The 20753-nt window shown below is 45.7% G+C and overlaps 1 protein-coding gene across 2 annotated transcripts; it reads left to right on the top strand.

Annotated features, from left to right (window-relative positions):
* Window positions 1-2655: 2655 nt before the first annotated feature.
* Window positions 2656-19787, top strand: acsbg2 (acyl-CoA synthetase bubblegum family member 2). 2 transcript variants are annotated; one of them, XM_076031247.1, is made up of 15 exons: window positions 2656-2675; window positions 8856-8976; window positions 9218-9333; window positions 10585-10859; window positions 11838-11926; window positions 13491-13611; window positions 14308-14388; window positions 14487-14636; window positions 14865-15041; window positions 15567-15748; window positions 16234-16476; window positions 16563-16780; window positions 17326-17465; window positions 18812-19058; window positions 19160-19787. In XM_076031247.1, exons 2-15 carry the CDS (start codon window positions 8879-8881, stop codon window positions 19276-19278), a joined length of 2256 nt encoding a protein of 751 aa, XP_075887362.1. In that variant the 5' UTR covers window positions 2656-2675; window positions 8856-8878; the 3' UTR covers window positions 19279-19787. The 2 variants fall into 2 exon arrangements, with proteins under 2 accessions (XP_075887362.1, XP_075887361.1); XM_076031246.1 differs by lacking the exon at window positions 2656-2675 and adding an exon at window positions 5342-5540.
* The last annotated feature ends 966 nt before the right edge of the window (window positions 19788-20753 follow it).

The following is a 20753-nucleotide window of genomic DNA, read 5'->3' as shown; positions in this document are numbered from 1 at the left end:
CCCACTTCGTGGTGGCGACAACGTCGTCCTGAAGTTTGCTGACGACACTGCAGTGACAGGACGCGTCACTGCGGGGGCACGAGGCTGACCTACAAGGACGGAGGTGGCGAGGACAACAACCTCACCCTGAACACAGACAGGACGAAGGGGATGCTAGTGGACACACGAGGAAGGGGGAGGAGACCTCATCAGCCACTGTTTATCCCGGAGCTGGAAGTGGAGCGGGTGAGCAGCTTTGAATACCTCGAGGTCCACATCACTGAGGACCTCACATGGACCAACACAACACAGCTGGTGAAGAAAGCTCAACAGCGGCGGTATTTCCTGAGGAGACTGAGGGAGTTTTGGCGTGTCCACAAAGATCCTCAGCAACTTCTACAGCTGCGTTGTGGAGAACAGCCTGACCAGCGGCATCACTGTATGGTACGGCAGCAGGAAATGCAGGACGACCCGTTTAAAAAAAAAAAAAACCAACTCATTGTACCCCACTGCCATCACTGTAATTAACAGCCAAAGTCACTTCAAACATTTTAATGTCATTTATTGTTTACAGTACCCACTCCCAATTCTCTTTTGTACTAATTTACAGTTTACTATTTATTTTTGTACTGATGTACAGTTACTTTCTTAATATTTACTATATTTTTTTATATTTACTATTTTGTTTGTTTTTATACCACTTTTAAGACTATTTCTTTGTTTACTTATTGCCGGTACTCTGAGTGGACGGCAAAGTAAGAATTCCATTGTACGGGGAAACGTGTTTCTTGACTGTGCATATGACAATAAATATATATTTGACTTGATATATACTTGATGTAGGGTTTTCACTTTCTCAAGTACAAGGAGGAGGAAGCTTTGACGCTTACACAGATTTAGACATCTATTTTCATATTATTTACACTATTTATTTATTTATTGTTGGTACTGTAAATACTTACATAGGTAAATATGTTTGTATTGTAAATGGATTTGTGGTATAAACATTTCGTTAATGTAGCACGTTGTGAAAATGTTTGCACGGACAAGGTTTCTACTTTTTTTTTCTTTTCATTAATTTATTTTTTGCTCTGGATAGCGTCTCGGGATTTGCTGTTTATATTTTTCAGCACTTGGTGGCAGCATATGGTCAAGAGTCTATTTTGCTAGATTCCTGAATCCAGCCCTCTAAAGGTAAGAACTGCATTTTATATTCGTGATTATAGTACATGTGAAGGGTTTTCTGACCTTTCACATGAAATATAATATAATAATAATAAACTTTTATTTGTACAGCGCTAAATCACAACCAAAGGCGTCTCAAAGCGCTTTATACAATCAGAGAGAACCAACCGGGCCCCCGGAGCAAGCAAGATGCGACAGTGAAGAAGAAGTAATATAAGAAAGGCTTGTTTATATTAATACATACACAGATCTATAGCATGATTACAAGGATTTATGTCACTATAGGTTCTGAAAAGGGACGAAAGCAGCCAATAAAAATGTATATATGCACATTTATATCTTGTATTTAAAAAAAAACTCATGATTTTATGATTAAAGTTTAATCAAATGTCTCAGAGATTTTCAAATAAGCTCTCCGCTTGCCCTTTAGACTCAAAATGTTTTATTGAACGATAGTGACCGGATTTCAAAACCGTGGCCTTTTAGAATTACCCCGGTCAAATGACACTGCTGAGGTCAATTTTCAAAATCGTTGGTGCAACTTTTTTTTGGAGTTTGTCCACCAGTCAGGTTATCTTCACCTCTGGGTGGATTTAGTCTGATCTTTGGTAAAGTCACCTCATTTGTGTAACCCAGCATTGGCAAGGAACCATAAAATTGACATTGGTCAGCAGATATTTTAAGATAAATGTTCTTCAGTGATTTCCTAATGTCCATTTTTACTGACCTTTCTGTATGTCAAACGGCACTGGCCATATGGACGTATTTTAGTGTTCAAGAGGACATTTCGAAATATTGAGATACACAGCACATATGCTTTCTGAAACTGTAATTGTATGTTACAATATTCCCCATTTTATTATGTGACATTTAAACCTACTATCAAGATTTTGAAAAGCCACATCGCTCAGTCTTTTGACCTTAACAGCAGATTAGAATTCTGCCAGCCTCAAATGACAATCAATAATGAAATAATGATACAAGGAATACAATTTGTTGTATTTTAGTTATCACATTTCATATTAGCAAGGTTTTGTGGCTCACCCTTTAAGTTACACATTAAATACACAATTACACAATTGAGTACATAATACACTTGCTAAATATCTTAATTGTGGTTTAAAACGTACATGTTTTTCATTGGGGTTATTCTTTAAAAATGTGAAATAGCCTTAGTATTCAGTCCTGCAAAAAGTAAGACTCACATGTTAATGTTACAAAAAGAGGAACACTGTCCTGCAGTTAAAAAAAAAAAAAAAAGTACGCTGTAAAAGGGCTCACTTTGGTTAGATGCAAAATGACTTCATAAAGAGCCATAAAATAGATTTTAACAACTTTGTTGTCACAGAGATATAGATGTTGTAAAACATAACTGTAGAAAACAGAGACAGAGCAGAAGGTCACCACAGCTCACTGTGGGTTTGAACCTTTGTCGAAGGAAGAGGCATTCACAAGTTGTCCTGTGTGACACATTCAGTCACACCATTCAAGGACAGTACTCTCTTGCTGAGGTAAGCCATAGCACATCTGACTGAATACTCTTATATTTTACTCATTTGCAAAATGTTAATCATGCTACGCTATCATCATTCAATATTACTAATGCTGATTTCATCTCTTGGCTTTTTTAAGTCTATGTTAGGCACCATTGTTAAAGATAATGTGCGATTTTCATGAGCATAGTAATTACTTTTAATTACTTTTTTGTTGCATTGTTTAAAATGAACATGACGAGAAAGTATTTGTATTTTATGATATGCAAATAAATTAGAGGTCGAAAATACATTTCTGAATCATAATGTGAGGCAATGGCCTTTATTTAAAAATACACACGCTTTATTGATATGCATCCGTTAGCAGAGACAATTTGCAGATCCATTAGATGAAAAGTATTCATTCGCAAAGAAGATCCTGTGAGGTGAAAATATAAATACTTAACTGGTGAACAATAACCTCGGAAGTATAAATAAGGAAAGTTTACTTAAATACATTTTCACATTTACTTACAAGACCAAAAGACCACTGAGACAGGGAGAAATACTCAGGTACAGGTCATTTTAAAGTGGCAATCACGTCAAAAAGTAAACATTCTGCATATAAAAATGCATTACAGTCAAAGCCTTGCATTATTTTCAATTAAAGCATATGTCCCAGCCACAATATTATAATCAGATTACTGTCTAGCCTATTTAAATGTCATTTAAGTAGAGCTAATGGTAAGTTTCCTCAACTTTAATCAATAACATCTTTCATTATTGATTCATTTGTAATCTGGATGATTTTTTTTGTTCTGGCCGAAAACACCTGCTGGATGAAGACGCGCCAAACCTTTATGTTGTCATCAAGGAAAAGACTGAAAAGGAAAATTGTACTTCAGTGTGAGGTGTCATTCAAGTAGTGCAGCATTGCATGAGCATGAGCAGAGAACAGGATGTCATTGACCGACAATAACCTCGGTGCACGGAGCATCCGCGCTGAATGCATCCTGCAGCAGTTCAGCATTTGCGCATGGACGGACCAGATCACGTGATGCTGTGGTGTGGTGCCTCAGAGTTTTCTTCTTGCAGTGCAATTGGCTGAGACTGATCTTTCTATACAGCAGTGATGACACACATTTTTTTTTTATGAAGTCACGTGACACTTCTTGCAGAAGAGTTGTTTATTTTTATTCCTTGGACTTATTTTTATCTCATTTCTGAGAATTAGTGCGAAATTTCAAAATGAGGAGATATTTTTCCACATCCACATCTGTTGCCTGAACTGTTTAATGAAGCGATAATAATACTACATTGTTGCAAACAGCTTACTTTAAAACTACTGCCAATATGCTCCATGTGTTATTAAGAATGTGATATTTGATCAACATTATGGTTTGGCTTATGTCGAGGAGATCGTTATGATTTCTGCCAAATATTTATCAAAAATTGCAGCGGGGGGTGAAGGGAAATTTCTTTATTGAGCTACAGTAAAGGACACAGAGACTGTGACATCTCTGAAAAACATCACGACGGGCATTTTACTTTTACTTTCGCAGCTGCAAAAGAGGCCCAAAATTAGCCGATGGCTATAGCTTTGGGAAATCCTAAAGATTCTGTTTCTGCTTCTGCAACTGCAGTATCCTTCAGCCACGCATGAGGGCATGGAAAAGAGGAACGGGAAGAACAGGATTGGCATGTTAAACTGCAATGGTACCTCTCTGGTGCTCTCCTTTACGTCTCACAGAGGACGCAATTGGCAGTGTTCATTAAATTCTGACAACGTAATGACTACAGCATAATTACAATACTGACCTCAGTAGTGCCTCGTGTACATGGCTGTATTTTAGCAGCCACATGCAGAGTTTTACACTTTCAAGTACAAACACACGCACACACACACACATGCAAAAAAAAAAACAACACAAACGTGTGTGTCTTATCTGAGTTTGCAGCAAAACTGAAGCGGATACTCAGCAGGCGCTACATTTAAATCACTAGTCAAATATTAACCAGTTGCAACAACCACGTTAATAAATTAAATATCTTCAGCAATGCTAAATCTCCCCAGTAAGATACTCCAGTCAGTGAGCAGGTGGTCACATTAACTCTGACACTCTGACATGGAGCATAATGATTGGCTACCACTAGAAACTGGGTGCATGAAATACTAATACCTCAACAAAAAAAAAAAAAGATACGCACTACCACAACGCAGTCATTTGCATAGCTGTGTGTGTGTGTGGGGGGGGGTTACTAGACAACGGAGTGATAAGTGACACGTTTGTTCCCTCTCAGTTTGACTGAAAGAGGTCACAGGGCGTAGATGTCCTGATGTGTGTTTCCTTGAATGGCGGAGGAGGGAAGTAGAAACCAAGAGCCAAAACCCGCATGGATGCTGCTCGATTTTGACCGGCTGTAACCCCAGCCGGCGCGTCAGCAACGTACGTGTGTGTGTGTGTGTGCGTGCGTGTGTGTGTGTGTGTGTGTGTGTGAGAGAGAGAGAGAGAGAGAGAGAGTACGCCACTTCCCCCCACGGAGTCCATATATGGAATGTGTGTCTTGTGGTGTGAGCGGTCTTAGCCAATCAGAGGCCTCCTGGCCGTTAGCTGGGGGGGTGGTGGGGGCTCGTATGCAGGAAGCAGGCTGCTGCCGCCGCGGCTGGGTGGGGCTGTTTTAAGGGGCGGGACCTACCGAGCCGGCTAGTGTGTTTGAAAATGAATGATACGCCGCTTTAGTTGGAGACACAGCCGGTCTCGTATTTGTGTTATTTTAACGTCGAGCGCGGAATCTGCGGGAACTCAGACTCAAGAGCTAATCATCATCATCATCATCATCATCATTATCATCACCATCATCACAGATCGCAGAAAAGAGAGAAATATTCTACAGCAATGCGACGTGAGTAATTCCCTTTTTTTTTTAAACTTTTGTTTTCATCTAACAGACGCTGTCCATTTGCCTTTTCAGCTTTAACCAAAAAAAAAAAAAAAAAAAAAAAAACCGCTTCCAACGGTCGCTGTGAGTTTTGATTCATTATGTGAATGGGTGAACGTGAGTAGTTTTGGAACATATGTCCGTATTTGAAGGATTTGTAAACCTTTGTCTCGTTTGCCCTCATGCCCCAGAGCCTTTCCTGGTGACAATCGTGCCATTATTAGTCCTAATATATAATTCTGGTTTCAGTTGAGGCAAGTGTGATTGCATGTGCAGCCTGCATGTAAGGAACATACGAAGAACATGTGAAACAAATAGAACACCACATCGACACGTCTTGCAAAAAAAAAAAGGGTGTAACCCATCCACCAGAGCCGGCGTTGAATTTCCCAGAGGATAAGCAATTTTCTTCTTCTTTTTTCCCTTTAAAAAAGAAAAAGAAAAAGAAGAAGAAGAACGAAATAGAATCGTGAACACGCCATTTCTTCTTCTAAACGTGCCAGTGATCGTTTTTTTTTTTTTTTTTTTTTAAACATATTTTGATGAGTGATGTGGAGGGGAGGATGCTGGAGATCACACCCAGCTCCAGAACTGGATAGACGGGCATCGTGAAAATGGCAAACCACCTTAGTTAGTTTTTGCTTTAGCTTTACAGTGGTGAGCAATTTACATGAATCAGTGATCCAGCAGAAACGGTCCAAATGTTGTCTGTTCAACAGTTGCGTCAATCCCAACAGCTGGTGCAGCCCCAGACCCTGCTCCACATTCATAATCCCCTCCTTGTTGCATGAATGCAGTGATGTCAGTGTGCGTGGAGCTAAAGCCTTCGTGTAATTCATGAAGGGCATTTGTAGTGTTGCCACATGGCAGGGTGGCTTTGTACAACCACGCAAGGGAGGAGGTGGGGGTGGGGGGTGGGGGGGTGATGGTTGGTATTGGTTTTGTGTCTTTTTAATAGGTTGTTACCATGGCAAGATATCATTTAAGAAGCGAATGACTAAAATAATGATGGTAAGGTAATTGAAGGTGCTGGGACAGCGCTATATAAGTGGTGCAGTCCATTTTTAACCACGTACTTCCCCAAGAGAGTTGTGTTTCTTGTCTCGGGAGTTTCGGGGGAAGCTTATCTCAACATGAGGAGTACATGCGCATTTGAGCAAGTCTCCCCGGTTACAAGCTCGCTCCTCTCCCTCGGGGACGTTGGGGGGGGGGGGGGAGGCCCGGTGGGATGGTCACTCCAGGGCAGGAGGACGCGTTCATCTTGAGGACTTCACTCGCTGTGACGTTAACGGGACGAGCTCACGTGGCGGTCGGTGGTAGATCATCAGACCAAAATGGCTCGAGCGTCGGAAATAAACAGCGCAGGCCAGAATGAGCTGCAGGACCCTTGTCAGTCTGATTATGAAGGCTTTATTATCATTATCATTGTTGTTATTGACCCATGAGGTTTCAAACCACTGGCTCTTTTCTTAAGATCACGACCATGCCCCTCACCCACCCCCTTGACCCTAATGCTTGGGAGGAGAAAACAATGACGGGGCACAAAGCAGCGTGGGGAGGTGTGTTTGTTTGTGTGTGTGTGTGTGTGTGTGGTGTAGTGACGGGGGTGGGGTGGGGACTAGGGATTAAATTGGCCCCCCCGAGTGGGCAAGACGAGCCTCGACATGATCTCTCTCGTGCTGCTGCTGCTGGAAACTGCCATCCTCTCATCCAGCTTGAGGGAGAAATAAAATGTGCAGATCCCCCCCCCCCCAGTGACATTGATCTACTGCCACCGTGGGGACCCCCGGGACTCTCCAGGGTATTGTAGGGAAATGCCAACGACCCCACACATAATTTAAGCAGGCCTGATTATTGATTTCCTCTTAAATCAGAGTTTACAGTAAGAGGCGATGTGATGGCTGCTTATTCCTGTGCTATACCCCCACCCCCCATTTTCTTCCTGCTACTTTGATATCGTTGTCACATTGAAGGTTTCAAACCGTGTCTGCTACACTTTGAAAGGTGTGGCTGGCAAACACGTGTAAAGCAATTACCACCAGATGGAAAATATTTCCGGCCCTGCTCTCTGACCCCCGGTAGAACCGGTGTGCTTTTCACTCGTACGCGCCCAGCTGACCGCGGCAGCGTGGTTTTGACAGGCTGCGGCTACAATAGGCCGACTGGCGCTGGTATGTGTTTTTTGGCTAACTTAGAAAAACAAGAGCTCAGACCTGCAGTTTGTCAAAAGAGGAGGGTGGTGGTGGTGGTGGTGGTGGTGGTGGGGGGGGGGACAAGCAGGCGGCGTCGCAGAGGTGCGGGTTTACCGCTCACAGCCGATTGACAAGTCGATTGTTTGGGAGGCCTCTGTGTTTCCTGGAATGAGCTCATGGAAAAGGAATCCCGGGTTTCTCACCAAAGAATGAAGAAGGGTGATCAGTGGCCGCACCGACATTCTAAACGGGGTTGGATTAGAATCAACCTGCTAAATTGAGGAATGTGGGTGGAGGGGGTTGGGCGTTAAATCCCTGCATGTTTCCATTCAGCAACTCTGTTTTTGTTTTTTTACCCAACATTCCAAAAACTTCAAGGCTCCTGGCATAAGATGGGCTCAAGTCTCAGATTGGTCCTCTTTTTTTGTTTCCCTCCTCACAAACTAATTTTACCAACAGAGCAGATGCCGCCACGCCAAAAGGCAGAACTTTAGAGCGGCGAAACGGAGTCCTTTGATATGCAAATGAGGACAGTAGTGGAGCTTTAAAGACTACAGTGAACATTCTGAAAAGGCCAGCGCCACTCCAGTGTGGGGTGGGGCGACTGAACACCGGAGTGTGACTTTGAAGTCAAAGAGACTAAAGAACTTCAGTGAAATGGAACAAAAAACCTCCGGGGCTATTTATTCTGGGTAACCTTTAATCTGGGTCAGTTTCATCAGAATCTTCTCGGGCACAATCTTTGGAGATGTTTGCCGGCGATCATCCGGTCTCCGGTTTTCCAAGCCCCAAACCACACTTTGAAGCGGATCAGGGTGGATTGTTTCAGCGTCTTGGTAACGTTTTGCTCTTTAGTGCGTTTGTTTCCGAGCTGAATTTTTCTGAAGCGACGACGTCGGACATAACGGACGTTAAATGGATGGGTGAATGTTTTATTCCCACTGATCGGAAGGAACAGCCAGGAAGATGTGGACATCCGGGGGCGGCGGGGCGGGGGGGGGGAATACAATGTCCTCTGTGTTTTTTTTCACCTGATGTGTATATATTTTTTTAACACTCCCTAACGTGCCGTGCGTCTCCGTCTCAGTGACGGTGTGTGAACCTGGCGCCATGTCTGAGGCCGTTGCGATGGAGTCTTCCAGTGCGGGAGGCATCCTGGAGTCGTCCTGCGCCGCCTCCCTGGACGACGCCATCGCGGATACGGCAAAGTAAGTCGACGCTAAAGCGCCCCACTCACCTTGGCCAGGGTTGGGGTTTAGGGTTAGTCACTGAGAGACGGCTCCTACCGGTCCAACCAAAGCCGTTGGGATATATATATATATATTTTTTTACCTGAAGCACAAGAGGAATGGGACGTTGGCAGCCAGTCTCACTCACACGACGGTCAGCTCTCTCCCAGGATGTGTCGACCGCCTTCTGAGTCTTTGGTTTTTTTTTTTTCAACTGTAGCTCATCCTCGGAGGACGAGTCTGCAGGGGAAAGAGAAGAGGAGAGCGCCGTTCGTAATAAGGCCGCCGCATGCTGCGTGGAGACTTCAGAGGTCCCTGCAAGCAACGCGCAAACAGGTGAGTGCCAGAGGAAACGCCCATGGCGTGGATGGAAGGATTGCTCTCTCTCTCTCTCTCTCTCGCTCTCTCGCTCTCCCTCTCTCTCTCTCTCTCTCTCTCTCTCTCTCTCTCTCTCGCTCTCTCTCTCTCAGCTTTTACAATAACACTGTTATTAAAAAAAAAAAAAAGAAGGGACAAGCAGGGTTTATTTAGTCACCATTTCCCAGAACCCATGTTTTTTTCCCCCTGCTGAAGTGAGCTGGTCGGACATTCTTTGGCAGGACAGCTTGACTTTCACTTTCCCGCTCGTCTCTGGAAAATGTTAACTTGTCCATCGTATTTATCTCAACCGCCTGTGACTTGAGACTGACCTCATTAGCAGGAGTCAAAATTACTTTTTGAGGTCAATACTTTAACAACATGGTTGAATTGGTGTTGTTGTTTGCCTTCTTCTGGCTGGGCCATCTGCTCCATATGCTGATAACAAACCTGTGTGTGTTCAGCCATAAATCTGCTGAAAATGTACTTCCTCTTAATTGCCTCTCAATGACGTGTAAAAAAAAAAAAAAAAAACCCAACAAAGTCTGGCCGGTGCGTTTTCACAAAAAACATTTTGTGTTTGAACTAGCAACATCTTTTAATTGCCACGTTGGGTTTTTTTTATTTACAGCTTTTGCTTCACAGGATCATCTATTTTCAAAAATGAGTTGGCTGAAGTTCTGAAGCAGCAGCTAAATGCACTTATAATGAGGTCATAAGCAAGAAGATAAGATATAGATATAGATATAGACATAGATTAGAAGATTAGATTAGACTTTATTGCTTTGTACACTGCAGCAGCGTTTACGTTTGAGATCCACGTCGCACCGGTGGCCCGTTTGAAAAGCTTCAACTGCTGTTCAACAGCAGGAAAGTGTTTGGAGTTTGAGTCGTTAAAGCCCAGAAACTAGTTGGCTTGAAAAATTGCCAGCTTGAACAAACACACAATGCTTGAATAGAAAGTCGGCTTGTGTCACACAGTGGTACAGAGGAACACTGAAGGTCTTTCCTATGGAATGTCTGAAGTGCCATTTTAAAAGGCAACCCCAGCGCCTTCCAGAACATGTGGCAGCCCTTTCTTGACTATTTCCCCAGAGACTTGGTTTATTTGCTGCAGAAGGGGAACCCACCCTTTGCCTTTGAAAATAAGAACGGAGGAGAAATGTTAAATTCCAACTCTTGGACTTGATTGACTTGACTGATGTAATCACACAAAAACCTTCTTCGCAGCGAAAGCCCAGCGGCCGAACTCCCTGTCGGTGGCGGCATCAGCCGGGGGGCCGCCCCTGTGGACGACGCAGGGAGACGGCGAGGTGAAACTGAGGATGGCCGACTCCGGCCTGGCGGCCGAGAAGCCTCTGACCATCAACGACATGTTCACCTCGGCCGTGAAGCGCTTCGGGGACTTCAAAGCCCTGAGCTGGACGGACGGCGAGCAGCAGAAGAGCCTGAACTACAAAGAGTACTACCAGACCTGCCGCATCGCCGCCAAGAGCTTCCTCAAGGTACAGGAACATTTTGAAATTGGAAAATAGAAGCAGGGAAGTGCTATTGCAGGCGATGAATTCCCAAAGATGGCAGTTTTTATGTCTCTCCTCTCCCCCCTCAGGTAGAGGCATAGATAGAGACCGAGCAGGAGGCAAAAAAAAGCACATTGGTCCTCAGCGCTACCAATCTCTCCTGGAGATCTTGCCGAGCCCCTTTTCGATATTCTGCAAAGTGGGACAAAAGAGCTCATGACAGAGCGGAGCCGAAAGGCGAGGCGCCTCCTCCGGCCTCAGCCGCTCCTGCGCCACAGAGCAGGCTGTTGTCTGAGCCCCCAACACGATTTGCGAGCGCGCAACCTCAAAAGAGTGGCGCACGTACACGCAGAGACTCTCTCACAGACGGCCTTTGCGACGTGGCCTTCTGTAAATACATGCACGAGCCGGCGGCCTCGCGTGCCGACTCGGGGGCGGGGGGGGGGGGGGGCAACGTGAGCCGGCGCCGCTTTGTCACAGACGACTCGGCTTTTTAGCGACGCACACACACAACGGTGTTGCGAGCGCTCGCAGGGTTTCTTTTTTCTCTGGTCAAAACAGACCTTTTTTCCATTCTGGTAAATTGTTGTGCGCCCGTTTTCACCCCGGGACTCCTCTCACCGTCTACACGCGGTCACACTCGTTAAGCAGCTCCGCGCTCTCAGCGCGTGAATCAATCAGCAGATGGGGTTAAATGCTGCATTCAAGTACCTCTGTACGTGCGGAAAACCCCGATCCAGGGACACTTAAAAGATCCAGGTGACAGTGGGAAGTTTTGTCATCGTAATCATATAATTAAAGACGTGAAGTTTCAGCGTCGTTGAACGTGATTCCGTCATTATAGGATGTATTCATCATAAGCCGTAAACGGCTCCCCGTGAGTTATTTTTAAGCCTTAGCGGCCGTCGCCATGGATTGAAGTTTCTCGGTGTGCCTAACAAAAGACGCCATGTCCTTGTACAGCTTGGCCTGCAGCGCTACCACGGCGTTGGGATCTTGGGCTTCAACTCAGCCGAGTGGTTCATCTCTGACATCGGAGCCATTCTGGCAGGGTGAGTGTGGTCATAATCATTTTTGTCCCCTTTCACCTCCTTCTGACTGAGCATCCCAGCGTGACCCCAGCTGGTCTGTGCCTGCAGCCCCTCGGCCCACCGTGCCGTTGTGCAATCCTGTACTATATACCCCCCCAAACTGATGCAATTCACGACGAGACACTTTACCCTAGAATAGCCTCGGGTGTCGTCTGTGGCCTTTACCCCACAGAAATATTGCAGCAATTGCTGGACAGTGCTCTGCCAGTTTACTAACAGACGCTTACTGAAGCAGCTCTCGGGAGTTTTGAGTTGAAATTCCCCCCAAAAAGTTTGGACACATTATTCTGATTGAATGGGTTTCCTTTTTCATTTTCATGACCATTGACATTGTAGATTGTCACTCAAGGCATCAAAACTGTGACCGAACACATGTGGAATATGGATTAAACACAAAAGCAAGTTTTATATTTTAGATGCTCTAGATTGGTCCCCTTGAAACATGTTTAGGTATTTAACATTTTTTTCATTTGCCACATTAATCCACAGATCTTGCACAATGCACATATATTTGAATGTCTACAGTATGTATCCATCTACAGAGTAGAAAGTAGTAGATAAAGAAGAAACGGGTCTTCCCAAACTTTTGACTGGTAGTGTATACGCTTCTCAGACATCAGTCTAGTCAGTAGGCGTTAAATATTCAGGTATGATTAACAACAACAACAACAACAACATTTTAATATAAGAGCACTGTCTGTTTTATTTAATTCGTGAATATGTGCTTGTAGGAAGTTCCACAGTTTTTGTTTTTTTTGTAAGTTGTGTGAAAGTCCCATTAGTCATGAGAGCAGAAGTGAAACCTCGTGTTCCTCTCGGTGACCTTAAACAAACCAACAAATAAGCATCCGCTCACACAGCCTGAAACCCCTCCTCCTCCGAGACCCTAACCTCCCCGTTAGTCACGGCCACGTTGGCATCAGCTGAACGTCTGACTTCACCAAACACGTGTTCCATGACTTGAAGTTTGTTTGTTTGTTTTTTTTTATTTATTTCAAACACTCGTTGGCCCAACTGAAGCCGTGGCCCCAGTTTAGATGTTCTGTGGCTGAGGCAGACGAGCGTGATCATATGTGGCCTCGGTACAAACGTCCTCTTGTGTGCTGAGACGAGAAACATGTATAGCCAGGAGATTCCCACGCCTCGCTCGCCCCAAGAATCCTTTGAAACTACAATGGACTTGTCAAGCAGGTCTTAAGCCAAAGCACAGGTTAACTTTATGCGACGAAACCAGTGTGTCCTACTTATCCTGCAGCCTCAAACCACACTGCAGTCAATTCAAGTTGTATTTTACCTGAGGTGCACGACTGATCATCAAGAGTAACATGTATGTAGTTTGTGGCCAAACATTTAAGTAGTAGTAGTCATTTGAAGAAAAGAAAAAAAAAAAAACCCCGAACAGAATGGATGAGAAAGCAAGCCTGGAACTGAAGAGCACATACAACGAGGAACACGTGGGTTAGGGTGACAGGGAGTGACAAGTGGGTTTGCTAAAAGCCTGGCGCGTCTGCTTTTCTTCTGACAGGGGCTTCGCTGTGGGCATCTACACCACCAACTCTCCTGAGGCCTGCCAGTACGTGGCGGACAACTGCAAAGCCAACATCATCGTGGTGGAGAACCACAAGCAGCTGCAGAAGATCCTCCAGGTGAGTCCAGGGATAAAAGACAAGGACAAGGACAACAAAACCCCAAAAAAGTGTTGTTTGTGGGTGAAGGTGTCAGTAGTTTAAGCTTGTTCAGTGTTACTAAAAGGTCTGACCAACTGGGATATATGTTTATTAATATTCACGTCACGTGTAGTTAAATCAGGAATGTGGCACAAAGAGCCCAAGCGTGCTCTGCTGTTAGATGATCTTGCCAAATGATTGCCAGCATATTATCAAATTTTTTTTTTTTTTGCTTTTTGAATGATTTTGTTCAATGAGGTCCGTCTGTCCTGCCCTGAAGGCACCTTTTATGGATCTTTTCTGTTATCAAACCCGTTGAGTAATGAGTAATACGAGGACTGTGACAAAAAAAAAAGCCTTGCATGACCGACAGTAGACTTGTTGCCACACTTTATGCAACACTGACCCTGGTCATGTGTCTGACTTCTAGTCTCCTCTTTAATTTGACACAGAGCCACTGCCCCCCCCGCCCCCCCATCAACTCCCTCGGTCAACTCGGTCCAGCATGTCAATGAAATGAAATGACTGCTGTATTTTGAATTATTCTTAAGCTTAAGGACTTGATTAAGCCTGGAAAAGACTTCCAATAGATTATTATTATTTTTTTTTTTTTAAAATGAGATTTATTTCTCACCTAGAAGATTAAAGATTGTCGTGGATTTGGTTCGTCGACAGGTTGAAGACCAGCTGCCTCACTTGAAAGCCATCATCCAGTACAAAGACGAACTGAAAGAAAAGAGACCAAACACATACTCGGTAAGATGCGCATCTATGTATGGATTTCTGAGGAGACAGATTTCTTCACTTCCAGAAGCCTGATCCAAAATGCCTTTTTACACACCCCCCTCCTCCAGTGGGCTGAATTCATGGCGCTCGGGAGCAACGAGCCCGACGGACCCCTGGACGCCGTCATCTCCAGCCAGAAGCCAAACCAATGCTGCACGCTCATCTACACCTCAGGCACCACAGGCCAGCCCAAAGGAGTCATGCTCAGTCATGACAATGTAAGTGGACATTTTTTCCCTCCCTCTCAGTTTGCACAATCGGGAGTCCACCAGCTCGGCAGAACGACCTCTCATTTGGTTGAGGGTCGCAAACCTTTTTTTGTTCTCTCACCTACAGATCTATAAATCCTCCCATAAAGAGGGCCACTGGTGTGTCCGTGGTAGTGTTTTCTGGGAACATGTGTCTTATTATGCCTTATCCCCCCCTCCCTCCCCCTCCCCCCTCAGATCACGTGGACGGCGCTGTCCACCATCCGGCACGTCCGCCTCACGGACGCCACTCAGGCGCAGGAGGTGGTGGTCAGCTACCTGCCGCTCAGCCACATCGCCGCGCAGATGGTGGACATGTGGCTCACCATGAAGGTGGGCGGGATGACCCACTTCGCCCAGCCTGACGCACTGAAGGTGAGAGATGGCGTTTGAATAATGTGTCTTTCCCGGCAGTCGGTGCGGTTAAATATTCACCCCGGAATGTTTTGCGATTAATGAAAGTGTGTGTGTGTGTGTGTGTGTGTGTGTGTGTGTGGGGGGGGGGGGGGGGGGGGAGGGACTGGTCACATATATATATGAATTTGTCAATTCATCGGATGATTGCTAATGGGGCAGCACGAGGAGCCGCGAAAGGTTCCTCGTGTCTTTAGGGGCCACTCCACTTCAGCACCGCCATCAGCCGCACCGCCATCATCCCCGATGGGTTAATTAACACGCATTAAGCGTGTAACGCCGTTACGGGGGAGGCGCGGCTCCCGAGTGACAAAGAGCTACTGTCCACACGCTCCTGTCTGCATGTTCCGCAAACAGAAACAAGAGGCTCAATAGAGGGGTTTGGCTCGCGTCGGCGCCAGCAAGGGTTGCTTCTTTTTTTTTTTTCTTTCCTCTTCCTGATCTTCACTCCACCATGTGACCGTGCGCGTCTGTGTGTCTCGTCAGGGCTCCCTGGTCAACACTTTGAAGGAGGTGCGCCCCACGGCCTTCATGGGCGTCCCGCGCGTGTGGGAGAAAATGCAGGAGGGGATGAGGGCGACGGGGGCCAAGGCTTCGACCGTGCGCAGGAAGGTGGCCGCCTGGGCCAAAGACGTCGGCCTGCAGACCAACCTGAGCAAGATGAACCGGTAGGTGTTCCAAACCGCAGCGGTCTTTGAAAAACAACAACAAACACACACACACACACACACACACACACACACACACACTGCAAAAAGCAGAGAGGTCGCGCACATCCATTAAATAGGCGCTGGCCTCTGGATGAATCACAAGTAGACAAAGAAATAAGAAGAGGCCGCTCACTAAGCACATGATTCACGAAGCAGGTTTACGGACTGATCTTTGAATGAGGTCGGCTCGACAGTGTGCAGTCTTACAAATTCACGGCAAGCAACGCTTTACCAGACGAGCGGAAGTAAACTGGGATATGCAGTGCAGCTGTATGCAGATATGCAAAGACTAAATAGGAAATGGCGTACTGGTGACTGCATTTCCTGGGTTTATCTTGAGATATTTAGAATACGACAAGCCCACAGAGGCCCCCCCTCCTCCTCCCCGTCAGTGTGATGTCACTCAAGTGTCTTTGGTTTCCCCTGTCTCCTCTCGTGTGTAGGAGCGACGCAGAGGCACGCCCACCCTTCAGCTACCACGTTGCCAAGAAGCTAGTGTTCAAAAAGGTGCGCAAGGCTCTGGGGCTGGACCGCTGCACCAAGTGCTACACGGGCGCCGCGCCCATCACCAAAGACACCCTGGAGTTCTTCCTCAGCCTGGACATCCCCCTGTACGAGCTGTACGGCATGAGCGAGAGCACGGGCCCGCACACCATCTCCCTGCCCGAGGCCTTCAAACTCACCAGGTGCGCGGGCGTCGGCTGGTAGCAGGTTTTCCTGCGGGTTTTCCAAAGTGGGGCGCGATTTGACCAACGGCTTTTCCGTGTCGCAGCTGCGGCAAGGAGATCCCGGGGTGCAGGACGAAGCTGCACAGTCAGGACGCGGAGGGCAACGGCGAGATCTGCTTCTGGGGCCGCCACGTCTTCATGGGCTACCTCAACATGCCCGACAAGACGGAGGAGGCTCTGGACGCCGAGGGCTGGCTGCACTCGGGCGACCTGGGCAAGCACGACAAAAACGGGTTCCTCTTCATCACTGGGAGAATCAAAGGTAGCTATTGTGTTTTCCTTGAAGCAGGGTGAAGACTGGGCCGGGGAGGGGGGGGGGGGGGGGCAAAGCTTGTCACTGGTGGGCCACCATGGGTTCTAAAATTTGACAGAGGGGCAGGGGCAGATGAACCCACCTCATAGGAAAGAAAAGTATATTATGGGATATGTATAAAACGTGCTTTACTACAATGAACAAAGGTGTTGCAGCAAAATGTGTCTTTTCTTAGCTCTTTATTGAGATTACTCTTTAAAAACACTGGAAATGTTGATGAAATGCAGCTATTTTATTACTCACTTACTGTTAATACAATGTCTTGAAAATTGCTGGGCTGGATTAAAAAGCTAAATGGGCCGCATATGGCCCCCGGGCCGTAGCTTGCTCATGCGTGGGTTAGACGGAGGATTAGTGAGTGTTTGACTATGGATTCAGCAACCCAGGAGTAGCATCTTTTTAAATCTGTGCCCTCTGTGTGTGTGTGTGTGTGTGTGTGTGTGTGTGTGTGTGTGTGTGTGTGTGTGTGTGTGTGTGTGTGTGTGTTTTCTCAGAACTGATCATCACAGCGGGAGGAGAGAACATCCCACCGGTTCCCATCGAGGACGCCGTCAAAGAGGCCGTGCCGCTCATCAGCAACGCCATGCTGATCGGAGACAAGAGGAAGTTCCTGTCTATGCTGCTCACCATCAAGGTAATTGTTTCAGAGGGAGGCTCGCGAAAACAAAAGGGCGAGAACGTGCGTGCATTCTTTGACCGACCCACCTCGTAGAACTCGTTGCAAAACCCGTTTGGTTTTGTTTTCTTCCGCGCTCTCGTGTCTAGCCTTAAAATAGAGGCAGTCAAAATCCATTTGCACAAGAGCAACCCAAGCCAATCTCGGCTAAACCCGTCGGGGGGGTGGGGGTGGGGGGTGGGGGGGGGGGGGGGGAAGCGACCGGCAGCCGAATGTGCTGCGTCAGTGACATTCTAAAATGGCACCACAGCAGCTGTCGGCACAAGCTGCGGTTATATATAGCTTCATAACGTGATTCTGCGAGGGCATCTGTAAACAATGATGGAGCCTGAGGGACGGGGAACATGGCTGCATCTGTTGCTCTCCTATGAAAACAGTTCTGATTTTTTTTTTTTTCCCCCATACAAATTGTCTCTGGTTAACGGGAAGTTGACGTCCGAGATTGTCAACGTATCTGAAACTCCACCGGTTCAGTTTGTTCGCGTCGGATCACGCAGAGAGTCGAGGGAAGATTGATTAAAAAAATGTTGAGGCGCGACTCATTGAGCGGAACTGATGATTTACTTGCGATCAGACTTCCAAGACTGTTCTAGAAATGTTGTGCGCGTGCAAAGAAAAATGGCTTCAGGTCAATAGTAGTTGTGGTTCTTCGCAGCAAACGTCGCGTTCACTATAATAAAGACACGGGCGGATAACGCGGTTGAACATAATGTGGTGGAGAAAACACGGACTGAAGATGGGGCTGATCTCCGTTTTGTTCTGAGACGTAGATTGTAAACTTGATGTCTGATCCTTTATCTTATCTTACCTAGTCTTGTGTCACCTCAGACGAGGTTTACGTCTTCATAAGTGGAGCAGGTCGACGCTCCCAAGTGATGAGCACTGCTCTGGTATTTCTTCTCACATGCTTCCATCTAGTGGAGAAAACTGGAATTGGTGGGGTTGCGTTTTAGAGTCATTTCCTGTCGTGCTGTCTGAGAGAGAGGATGACTCACCTCATGGGAGAAAAATAGATATCATGTGACTTAGTGTCGTTTGAAAATGAACAAAGTATGTCTTCAAAGCCCCACGGTATTTAGCTCTTTATTGAAACAACTCTTAAAACATTAATGAAACGCACCTGTTTTATGGCTTCCTTACTTTTAATATAACTTCTTCAAGTTCAGCGGGCCGGGTTAGAAAGCTTAACGGGCCGCATATTGGCCCCCGGGCCATAGTTTTCCATTGCCTGGTCTAACTTCTTACGTCCAGTATTAAGTCGTTTTTTTTTTTTTTTTTTTTTTTTTGAATTTGTCCCGCCACAGTCTAAGGTGAACCCTGACTCCGGAGAGCCAGAGGACGAGCTGACGCCAGACGCCGTGGAGTTCTGCCGGAAGTTGGGCAGCAGGGCCACTCGAGTGTCGGAGATTGCAGGCGGCAAAGACCGGGCCGTCCAGACTGCCATCCAGGAGGGAATCAATGCTGTCAACAAGAAGTCCACCTCCAATGCCCAGCGCATCCAGAAGTGGACCATCCTTGACCAAGACTTCTCCATCACTGGAGGAGAGCTGGGTGAGTGAAGATTCTTCTTCTTCTTCTTCTTCCTCCTCTTCATTCCATCCGTGTGCCCATGAAACCAAGAATCTAACAGACTGACTGATTGAACCCAACAGGCCCGACCATGAAGCTGAAGCGGCCGGTTGTGATGAAGATGTACAAAGAGCAGGTTGAGAACTTTTACAAAGAGGTGGTCACTCCGACGACCCCCGACAACCCGTTGCCTTCCAAATGAAGCCGTTGAGCCCCCGTGGACTCAACCACGACGCAAATCTCATGATGAAGATCCAAATTTTGTTTGAAGCCATATCCATTTTTTTGACTGTTGTAATATGTTGCTGCAATTTTTTTTAAATGTAATTTTCTTTGTAAATATGTTCTCATGTTCATCATCATCATCATCGTCGTTGTTGTTGTTCATTTGTTTTCTTAAATTATATCACTTGAATTTTCCGCTCTATCGGCTTTATTGTTTGCACTCAATGCTGAGGTATTTTTGAAATGTGTATATGAGTTACTACAGGTTATGGCAAAATGTGATATGTTATCAGCTTTACAGCTATTCCTTTGGGGTGTTTTTACTTTAATGTATCATAAATATAAATGTTTAAACTGCTTGACATTTTGACCCAGCAACCATATCTTGTATTTCCTCGAGTGGCTTCATATGTGTTGACTTTGAGGAACTAAAAGAAGCGGTTGCACTCCAAAGAGCTGATTCTGTACATGAAGTAATTGTACATATATATAAAAAAAATATTGTAGGTAGCATTGATATGAAGGTTTGCCGATTGGACTGTGCCAACACGTGTGTTTGAATAAAGTTGCATAGGGAAATGATGGTGATTCAGTGTCGGGTTAGTGGGGTTCATGCTGCTTACAAATTTATCCAACTATGAATAAAGTCCATCCAAAGGTAAAGTTCTGGTTTAAAAACATACATATATATGTAAACTTCAGTGATTATTCAATGTTTTGGCTGTACGTCGTCGTACTGTACGTACAGTGTAGCGATTTTTCCCGGGAACACCGGACCCCGAACGCAGCACTGGATCCACCTGACCTTAAGACAGCTGTAGTTTGTTGTGAAAAATATCAGGGCTAACAGAATGAAGAAAACTGACGACAAGACTGAATGTGTGTGTCACTGATTATGAAATAAAAGTTTATTGAACTGATGCTGCGGTTTGTGATTTCATGTTAAGGATGACATTACTCGAGTCTTGTTGGGAGTTAGCAATCATGGAACGTTGCACGCGTCTGCATACAATGGGAGTTGTGGTGAAATATGTGTTTATACATTGAATGGATGGATGTGAGAAGACGTTCAAGACAGAAGTGGGAACACTTTTCCAGATAAATAACCTAACGCTGAGTGACTTTATACAGGACAAAGCCTGCACACGCCTCTGTAAAATGCACTTAAACAGAGATGGCTCATTTCCTGCTATTCTAATCTAAGAAAACAAACCGGCTTTGAACCTCGCTGAGACCTGCAGTGTGGAATGGAAGATGGAAGACAAAGAGTTTGTGAAGTCATTTCTTTCCATGATCATTTATAGTTGATACAGTTGTTGATAAGACAGCCGTGGGGCGTGAGATTAAAGCATGATTGACCAGCAGGTGGACCAGGGGTAGGAAAAGCTTTCGACAGGTGGGGCCACAAGGAGTTCTAAAATATAACAGAGGGGGCTGGAGCACGAGCACGAG

This window comes from Nelusetta ayraudi, unplaced genomic scaffold, assembly GCF_046127955.1.
Source record: "Nelusetta ayraudi isolate G7.1 ecotype Tasmania unplaced genomic scaffold, CSIRO-AGI_Nayr_v1 ptg000032l, whole genome shotgun sequence".
NCBI lineage: Eukaryota > Metazoa > Chordata > Actinopteri > Tetraodontiformes > Monacanthidae > Nelusetta > Nelusetta ayraudi.
Note: the sequence above shows the minus strand (reverse complement) of the source record. Positions and strands in the feature narration are given on the sequence as shown.

Bases quoted from the DNA above. Each gene is read 5' to 3' on its own strand.
- acsbg2 (XM_076031246.1), top strand. The intron at 11,927-13,490 runs GTGAGTGTGGTC...TTCTTCTGACAG, and splicing joins ATCGGAGCCATTCTGGCAGG to GGGCTTCGCTGTGGGCATCT. The intron at 14,389-14,486 runs GTAAGATGCGCA...CCCCTCCTCCAG, and splicing joins AGAGACCAAACACATACTCG to TGGGCTGAATTCATGGCGCT.